Source organism: Podarcis melisellensis (genome assembly GCF_964234715.1).
Source record: "Podarcis melisellensis genome assembly, chromosome: Z".
Classification (NCBI taxonomy): Eukaryota; Metazoa; Chordata; class Lepidosauria; order Squamata; family Lacertidae; genus Podarcis; species Podarcis melisellensis.
The window spans coordinates 47,931,351-47,941,480 of record NC_138547.1 but is presented as its reverse complement, the minus strand read 5'-3'; the positions used below and the strand labels follow the sequence as shown (position 1 = coordinate 47,941,480).

The following is a 10,130-nucleotide window of genomic DNA, read 5'->3' as shown; positions in this document are numbered from 1 at the left end:
ATGACCACAACCAGTGTGATCAAAAATAAAAAGTTCAAAAGACAGACATGGTTTGATAAGGAAAGTCAGAATACAAAAAAAAGCCTATCTAGGGAACTTAGAAAACTGAAGTTAAAACAGGATACGCACAATTTTGCTCTACAAGCTGAGGTAGCCCAATTACGATACAATTATAAACTATTACTTAAAAGCAAGAAACAAATATAGTATGAGCAACAGTGGAAAGAATTGGGAGATGCAGCACTTCAAAAGGACTCATGGAAATTTTGGCATCTGGTTGCCCAAGACACAAATGGGCTGGGCTACTCGTTAGAAGCATCTGTCCAAGGAAAGGATTGGGTGACATATTTTATAGGAATATATAGCCCTTTTTGCAACTTCTGCCAGGAAACTTAGAAAAAATTATATAGCCGAGATAGCTATCAACTGTAAAGGAGACGAATTTATTTGACCCCATCTATACCAAGCTGTATCTTTCTCACTAAACTTTGTACATACTTGTCTATTGTATTATTTAATATTACTTTTAATATATTAGTGGACCCGCGGTAATTTTAGCTTATAAATTTTATTGTCTAATGTTTCAATTTGTATATTAAGGAGTTTCTATAGCTTTGTGCTGGCAGGGATGCGGGTGGCACTGTGGTCTAAACCACAGAGCCTAGGGCTTGCCAATCAGAAGGTTTGAATCCCTGTGACGGAGTAAGCTCCCGTTGCTCGGTCCCTGCTCCTGCCAACCTAGCAGTTCGAAAGCATGTCAAAGTGCAAGTAGATAAATAGGTACTGCTCCAGCAGGAAGATAAACAGCGTTTCCATGTGCTGCTCTGGTTTGTCAGAAACGGCTTAGTCATGCTGGTCACATGACCCGGAAAACCTGTCTACGGACAAATGTTGGCTCCCTCGGCCAGTAAAGCGAGATAAGCACCGCAATCCCACAGTCGTCCACGAGTGGACTTAACTGTCAGGGGTCCTTTACCTCTACCTTTTTATAGTGTTGTGCAGATTAGGTCATGCTTTGACAATACAAATGTTTTAAGTTTTTGTATCAAATTAGTTTATTTTTTATTGAATGACACTGTATACATTGCAGCAGCCTTTGGCTATAAGCAATAAACTTGACTGAGTGAAATGAGTTCAGCGAGTACATTGACCAGAACAGCATCTTCATTATTAGTTTTATTAATTTCCCACTTTGATGACTTCATTTCTGCTCACATGTACAACTTACTGCTTGTAAACCACTTCAGTAAAGAATATAGCATAAGAACCTAAGAAGAGCCTGTTGGATGAGGCCAATGGCCCATCAAGTCCAGCATCCTGTTCTCACAGGGGCCAACCAGGTGCCCATTGTGGGAAACATGGAAGCAGGATCCGAGCACCAGAGCAGCCTCTCCTCTTGTGTGGCTTCCAGCAACTGGGACTGAGGAGCATTGCTGTTTCCAACTGTGAAGGCAGAGCGGAGCCATTGTGGCTGGCAGTCCAATCCTCTTTTAAAGCCCTGTAGGTTGCTGGCCTCTCAGGGGAGTGTGTTTCATAGTTTATGCACCACATGAAGTCTTTTATCTTTACTAGATCTCCCAACGTTCAGCTCCATTGATGTCCAGGAGTTCTGGTGTCACGTGAGAGAAAAACTATTCACTTTCTCCAAATCATGAATAATTTTATAAGTTTCTATCGTGTCCCCTCTTCCTCATGTTTTCTCTAAACTAAAAATTCCCAAAATTGTGCAGCTTTTCTTCATTAGCCTAAGTAGTTAAGTTTAAGCAAGATGAAGAAAGCAGTATTCAAATATACTTAATGAAATCAGTGGTATATTCAAATTGCTGCACATGGGCACATCTTTACAGCATGTCTATGGTAGAAATATTAAGAAGTTTAAGCTGTTAAAAGGCTTTCTTCAGGGAATTCCCGGGACTTTTAGCTATGTGTTGTGAAGTGTTGTCAAAGGTCTCTCCCTCCACTGCTGAATATTCCAGGTACGGGGGCTTTGTAATTAGCACCACCGCATTTAAACAGCTCCCAAAGTATTTGGATAATTAGTGTTCTATTGAAAGTGAAAAGGATTTCAAGGAAGGGAATCACCCATGAAATCGCCCATATGTCTTCCACACTAGCAAACTCATGATCCAACTGATGGCTCTTGTGAACCATCCACAGACCAGAGAGGTTATTGGAAAGCTTGGGGGGGGGAGTACAAAAATATCTTAAAGGGGCGGTGAAGCCCTCAAAAGCAGGTCCCTAAGGACAAGGAGGGACACGGGTGGTGCTGTGGTCTAAACCACAGAGCCTAGGGCTTGCCGATCAGAAGGTCGGCAGTTCAAATCCCCATGACGGGGTGAGCTCCCATTGCTCAGTTCCTGGTCCTGCCCACCTAGCAGTTCGAAAGCACAAAAGTGCAAGTAGATAAATAGCGGGAAGGTAAACGGTGTTTCTGTGCGCTGCTTTGGTGTGTTCTCAGTATCCACCCACTGTAATTTGTTTGACCCGTTTTTGATTTCTGAATTTTAAATTGTTGCAACATGCTCTGTGACATGGTGAAAGGAGAGTATTGGATTTAATAAACAAGCAAACAAATAACTAAATAGTCCCCATACTATCCTTCCACAAACAGAAATGGCACTCCCCACCCCAGGTTTTATAAATAGTCCAGCAATGCAAATGGTCTTCTAATTGCTTTACAACAGGTTTCCCCCAACTGGCGCCCTCAACAGCTGTGCTGGCTGAGGTTGATGGGAAATGTAGTGCAAGTATCTGCAGGGCACCAAGTTGGAATACAGTGGTATCTCAGGTTAAGAACTTAATTCGTTCCGGAGGTCCGTTCTTAACCTGAAACTGTTCTTAACCTGAAGCACCACTTTAGTTAATGGGGCCTCCTGCTGCCGCACCACCGGAGCACGGTTTTCTTCTCATCCTGAAGCAAAGTTCTTAACCCGAGGTACTATTTCTGGGTTAGCAGAGTCTGTAACCTGAAGTGTCTGTAACCTGAGGTACCACTGTACCTAATTTAGACGAGGGCTGGAGAACCTTTCGCCTTCCAGATGTTGCTGGACTCGCCTCCCACCCGCCATGGACAACCAGGTTCCCCAGCCCTCCTTCAGACCATTCTGAATTTCAGACCCTTTTTGGTTCCTGTCTGATATTTTCTGTGAACTCAAAGAAGTTTGAACTTAAACCAGCATGGTACAGATTATCTCGTTTGTATTTTACGCCTCTCAGTTCTAGAACCAGTGCCTGTCTCCACTAGATGGCCCTCTGTGTTTAGAGTTTATGAAGAACATGTGAGATCTGTAACAAAATGTTGCAGCTTAAGAGGGTTCAGGGTTTCAGCCAGCAAGCTGTACTGTCTTTCAGGAAACCCCATCCCTTTCTGCCTTTTCCCCACAACAGACACTGAATCATCTCAAGTATTACAGTAAAGAGATGTGTCTTCAGTATTCGCCAAAAGTCGTATCGTTAAAGTGTGACACTGATCTCTGAGGGGAGGGAGTTCCACAACTTAGGGGCTGCTACAGAGAATTTTGAGGGCAAGGGGCCACCAAAGAAGGCCCCCTCTGCCAATCCTAAGACCTGTGGGGGTCTGTAGGGAAGGAGACAGTCTCTCAGATATTTGGTGTCTAAATTGTTTACCACTTATATCACTAGCGTGATCACCTTGAGTTGGGCCCCAAAATGAACTGGGAACCAATGTAGCTGTTTTTCAGAACAGGAGATATATGAGTTCTAAAAGCAAATCCAGTCAGTAATTTGACAACTTAAGTTTCCAAGTCACTTTCAAGTGCAGCCTCACATAGAGGGCAGTGTAATAATCCACTTACCAGTCCTGTGGCCAAGTCATCTCTGTCTAAACATGGCTGTGGCTAGAAATAGGCATTTCTCCTAGCCACCTGAGGCTCGAAGTGACAATGCTGGGTCCCAAGTCTGCCCAGGGTACAAACCTACTCTGCAGCCCCATCTAGGACAGGCTCCTTCTGGACTCAAGAACTTGGAACACAAACCACCTCTGTGCTTTTAGGACTGAGTTTACCTTTCTGGGCCCATAACCAGTCCATCACTATCTGGGAACACCTGTGTAACACCTCAGCTGAATCTCTAGATTCAGATGCAACAGAGGCACAGAGCTAAGTGTCATCTGCATATTGGTGACACTTCACCAGTTGAAATCAGATGCATCCACCATCTCTGAGCCATGCAAAAAATGATGATGCAATAAAAGGACAAAAAGCAACTTCTCTTTCAACATGTGCAGTTTTAATGATACATCTTTTCTTTCTCCTCTGAAACAGGAACCATCAACAACATTTTATGGGTTGCAAGGCCCCAAAATGTTATTTCATTGGTATATCTTATGAATATTTACAAATACCTTTAAATTCAGTTAGCTCTAAACAAACAAAAAACCAACATTTTTTTAAACTACAATGCTTTAAAAAATATGTAAACAATTTTATTTTACACTGTTGTAAAATACAAGAATTGTTCCTAATGCAGCTTAATTTTTTTGTTTAAGGTGAGCATAGCCCAGTGCCCATGAATAAGGAATGAGAGACTCTTTCATAGAAATATTGTGCTCCAGTGTGCAATGGAAAGAGAAAGGAAAAGGTATATATTAAGAAAGGAATCTAGAGTGCACAACAATTAGAAGACAAGAGAAATCCACTTTAGAAAACACTGATACATGGTTGCTGCTAATCCATCCAGGCCTAGGGATGGAGGAAGGGCAGAAAAGACCTCACAGAACATTGCAGGATCCGGCCACAAATTCAGCTTTGTTAACACAGATTTAGAAATAGATCAGCTTTGCTGGAAACAGTAATCTGGATAGAGAGACTGCATGACATCTTTGCAAATAATAAAAATAAAAATCCCCACCCCACCCCACCCCACCCTGGGAACCAATAAATTAAATTAAATATTCAGTTAAGCTCAGTTTGGTATGTGTCACCCCCCAAAGGGCAAGTGAATATCTCATTGCTCTTTTCATGCAGAATCCTGTGCATGGCGAACAGTTGCTTAGCAAAATAATTTTTCAGAGAAATGCAACGCTGAGTTGCTGTTTTGACCACGTCATCTATGGGCCTTTCTTTCTATTCTAAAAGCCGGGGGGAGTTAATAGTTGGGATGCTGCTTCCCCAGGAGGTCTGATGGAGCAGCTTTAAGTGAGAGTTCAAAAGATAAGCCAACCCTCGAACTCTATATTATACTTTGCTTCTCTGATCACATGATTCATACCCAGGTACCATTCATCATGATGCTGTCGAGTTACCAATGATTTCAAGATGTGTTTTTCTTCTTGTTGATGAAGACTTTGATGGCTCCGGTAAAGTCAGCCGACAGAAGCACTTCTGTGTGATCTGTCTTCAAAGCTCCTTAAAAGGGCAGAAGAAGCTGGTTTAGGAAATGGCACCAGGCATGAGGTAGCACACAGCAAGCAGGTTAGGGGAGGGAAGCTCAGCTCTGCATGCACAGGGGTCCAACATCCCATCCCTGGCATCTGCAATGGGTGATGGGAAAGACCCTGGAGAGCTACTGCCAGCCAGAGTAGACAGCACTGCACAAGATAGGCCACATTCATCAGAGACTAGGAAAACACTACTCGTTCATTTAACCCTGATTTCTGCATATGCATCAAGGCAGCTGGTAAAATAAAAGCACACAATAAAAGCTATAAAACACACACACACAATAAGAAGAAATCTAAACTCCAATTAAAAGGGGGCAACTGGAAGCAGCCTGGAAGGCCAAATCCAGTTAAGGCTCCAAGAGAACACAATGGACTACTCCTGTGTCTGAAACAGAACAACGAAGGTCATCAGGCTGAGAGTGGGCAATCCAGCGTCTAGATGTCACCACTCCAACAGTCATCTGCCTAAGCCCCAAGGGCAGCTTCCCAAAACTGATGGACAGATTGGAAGACTGTCTTCTCCTGTATTAGGCAGCCCAGCACCTGGCCTTCATACTCAAGAGGTAATCGCGGAAAAAGCCCAAGCACTGTGTCCCTTCCTTGATGGTTGAAAGCAGAGTTGAAAGCAATTCCCTAGAAATAAGCATGACTTGTGTCATCTGCTCAATAGCACAGAAGCATCATTTACAGCCCTCCACTGACATCTTTTCAAGGGTCTTCTTGTCCTTCACTCAATAATTCACCTTCCCATTGTTTAACAGATGGAGAAGTTACTTGTGCAGTGTGGGAGAGGAGAAATCACTCCGGATAACAGAACAGGGGAGGCAGGGAGAGAGAGAGAGAGTTGAAAGGCCAGGCCTGAGAGCAGCCCTCTCAGGACTCAAAAGGAGCTGCTTGAAATCCCCAGCAGCAGTCCTAGTATTCACACAACACTGAGCTCTCTGAAGTACCTTATAGGTGAAATCAAACACATTTCAGTTGGGATTACCTACCTAATGGATGTGCTACTTCAAGAGCATTTCCCTGCTCAAGGTTAAGGGTGACCCAGGGCCTGACACAGAGTGCATTCGTTCTCAAAACCTCACCCCGAGGTGATAGGGCACCTACCAGAAGGAATGGGATCAGTTGATTCAGAATCTTCACTTTTGTTTTCGGGCTCCTGCTTTTCAGGTGTATCCAATGATACCATCAAGCTGGGATTTGGGGCAAAAATGGCAGATGTGACCACTGCGTTATGTGCTACAAAGAGAAGAAAAGCAATCAGGACCCACCCTTTGGAGAGAAAAACGCAGGGAAAACAAGGAGTTCCTTGTAGTATTGTAGGTAATTGGCAGATGCAATGGTGATTTTTAGGAATGGCTCTGATAAAGGTAAAGGTACCCCTGCCCGTACGGGCCAGTCTTGACAGACTCTGGGGTTGTGCGCCCATCTCACTTAAGAGGCCAGGGGCCAGCGCTGTCCGGAGACACTTCCGGGTCACGTGGCCAGCGTGACATCGCTGCTCTGGCGAGCCAGAGCCGCACACGGAAACGCCGTTTACCTTCCCGCTGGTAAGTGGTCCCTATTTATCTACTTGCACCCGGAGGTGCTTTCGAACTGCTAGGTTGGCAGGTGCTGGGACCGAGCAGCGGGAGCGCACCCCACCGCAGGGATTCAAACCGCCGACCTTTCGATTGGCAAGTCCTAGGCGCTGAGGCTTTAACCCACAGTGCCACCTGCATCCCTATATGGCTCTGATAGGAAGTATTTAAAGCTCCAATTCACTCACAAGGAATTGGTCAGAACAAGGGGAATACACTACATGAATACCCACACAAAAACCTGGTTTGCTTCTGATCCTCGAACACACTCTTGCAACCTTTTTTGTTACTGACATGGAATGTGTTCAGTCGCAATTCACAGGTCTGCCAAGCGCTACTCCATTCACCCAGGACAGCTAACCATCTGCCCAACCCAGAGACCACATAAGAGCCAATTCAAAGATGCCAGAAGGGAACATGGTTCATGCCTCATAAGCTCCTGGTCACCCTTAACCTTTTCACCTACTGCCTGGATGCCTTCACAAGCACCACCACCCCATCCTAGGATAGTCTAGTCCTACAGAGGACTGCTGTACCATGCACGTAGCCTTCCTGATCACGTAGAATATGCTGTAACCAAAATTGGATTCGATAGAAAACAACTGTGCCAAGACTTAAACCCACTCCTTTGAATAGCACAAGGAGCCCTAATCAAGCTAAGTGCTTCACTTCACAGGGGAAGAATAAGTGGTGTGGTTTTGTCATCAGCCATTCATATTTGGAGAAGACTTCTAGCCACTTCAGGATCTGTAACACTCCCAGGCAGGCAGTGTTTTCTTATAAGGGCGAGGGGGGGACACCAGTCGCCCTCGAAATGCTGTTGGACTCCAGCTCCCATCAGCCCCAGTCAGAGGATGCAAGTGGTACCCCAGCAGCATCTGGAGGGTGCAAAGTTCCCCAACTCAGGTTTATACAAGATTTGTGAAGAGCAGCAGGGAAGAGAACTGCGCTACATTTCTAAACGGAGGGGGAGGGGGATTTTGTTTTGTTTTAAAATGCAGAAGGGTGGGGAGCTTCTGAAATGGCGACCTCCATACCTGTTGCAGTCTGCTCTACCACCTTTCTGAGACATGCGGATCAGATCGCTTTTTACGTAAGTACGTTTGTACGGCTGGGCAGCAAGCAGGAGGTTTTAGCAGATGTACTGGAGGGGCCCCCCCTTTTGGCTCTGCTCTTCCTGTTCAGCGACTATGTTGCCCCATTTTCATTTATCCCAAACAGCTCCATCCTTAACCGGATTGTTCCAGTGGGCTTTACTGGTTACACTGCTGGAGAGGGAAAGGGAGGAGGCTGGATCTGCACAGAGGCCCAAAGCATTCTGGGAGGCCATCTGACTAGCACTGAGGTCAGAACCCATCAACAAGAGGCTGGCCGTTCTTGGGACACAAGCACTCGGTCACTCACAGGGTGCCAGCTTTTCCCTTGGGATACACAAGTCCCCGCCACATGCATGGCTTAAATTAAAGGTCTTGCAACTGAAAGGCAGCAGCTTCAGCTCAAACACTGAGGTGGCAGTGGGGCTTCACCTTTGACACCCTCCCAGAAGTCATTGCGGTCCCTCCTGACGGAAGTAAACTTGCTTAAATCATGGTAGGTGCTCCAGATGTAAACGTATTTATCTTCAGAACCACTCACGATGTATGTGAAGTCGTGGCTGAAGCATGAGAGAAGAAAAACAATTCCCAATTACTTTCAGTTCATCTTTTCTTGTTCCCATTGCTTCCTCCCACAAGACAGGAAATTCATGGCTTAAAACAAAGTCAAAGGGTACGCTGTGTGTCAATGTTAATTTGTTTATTACTTTCTTATTCTGCCAAGAGCTCAGGGGGGTGCACAGGGTTCTCTCCTCCCATATCCCATAATGACCTTAGCTACCCTTTGGGTTTGATGAGTTGGGAGATGGTGACTGGTTCAAGGTCCATGTTTTGATTAGTGGATATTTCAACCCAGATCTCCCCAGGGCTAGCTTGAGATTCCATCTGCTACACTACAGAAGAGACCACGAAAAGCACACAAAAAACAAAATTTCTGAAACGCTTCAGAAGCAGACAACATGGTCTGTTCATGTATGTATCTATCTCTACAAATAGGCAAAGAGCAACTTAAATCTGCATGATGAAGTCAAGGTGTGCACTGCGTTCTTCTTCCCAGAAAGGGCTGCAGGGGGAGGGAGTCTGGGAAGTCCTGGCTATGAGCCATTTCTTTCTTTACCTGAAGCTGGCTTTGATCTGGCTGCTGCTGTTGACGTAGCCCTTGTATTTCATAGACAGAGACAAATCTCTCAGGTCATAGAGTCGGATTCGGGAGTCGTTTGATGTCACCAGGATCTGGCAAGAAAAGTAAAAAAAAAAAAAAAAATCCATCAGCGGAATGAGTTGAGAAGTAGAAGCTAGACTGGCCTGCCATTTCTGCACTGAGCTTCAGAAATGACCAGAGCTCAGACCTATCCAGATGTCAAACTCTGTTCCCACAGAAGCATTTTTCCACCAAGTGGAAAATGTGTGGGATCTGCTGGCAGTGAGGGAAGAGCACTCTGTACATGCTTAAATGCTCTCCATTACTGATCTAGCTTGCTGAGCAGAACCAAAGTTGAGACAGTTTCTAAATCTTCTCATTGGAGAAACAGAAGGGCTTCTTCCGTGGGTTGACACCCTGAGCATTAGCCGGCCTCTGAATCTCCTTCCAGCCTTTTGAGTTGAGGCACAAAGAGTGGGGGGTGGGGGTTGCTACATACTACCATCAGTTTTGGCACTGCTTTTCAGGGTATTCTGAGTTCATGCTCGCTGAAATGTTGACATATGGTAAATTAATTGTTATTTGTTGGTTTATGCATGCTGTATATTTTTTATTTCATTTGTTACTGTAATACTGTAACAACATTATCAATGCAAACATTAAAAACACATTTTCAAAAACAAAGATCATAGGACAGACAGCATCATTGTGCGCCATAGACCTGGTTTAATATGTGCACCTTCTGAAAGCTCATCCACAAAAATTCAGAAAAGAAAGTTGCCAGCTATACATCTACACAGATGGGCACACCAACTGAGCAGGCACTTCCATGCGCCACTGCACACACTGCTTGGCAGTAGGATCACAAGGGAGGGCCAGCCCAGCAGATCTCAAGGCATGGGAACTGGCAGTCA

General features: G+C 44.9%; 1 protein-coding gene across 1 annotated transcript in view; it reads right to left on the bottom strand.

The window, feature by feature from the left end:
- Nucleotides 1-4,226: 4,226 nt before the first annotated feature.
- WDR44 (WD repeat domain 44) overlaps nucleotides 4,227-10,130 on the bottom strand; it is a 45,530-nt gene continuing 39,626 nt past the window's right edge. The window contains exons 17-20 of the mRNA XM_081896915.1: nucleotides 9,193-9,308; nucleotides 8,508-8,635; nucleotides 6,509-6,640; nucleotides 4,227-5,366 (exon numbers count right to left, since the gene is read on the bottom strand). Coding sequence (XP_081753041.1) covers nucleotides 5,272-5,366; nucleotides 6,509-6,640; nucleotides 8,508-8,635; nucleotides 9,193-9,308 — 471 coding nt within the window. The 3' untranslated portion in view covers nucleotides 4,227-5,271. The remainder of the gene's footprint in view (nucleotides 5,367-6,508; nucleotides 6,641-8,507; nucleotides 8,636-9,192; nucleotides 9,309-10,130) is intronic.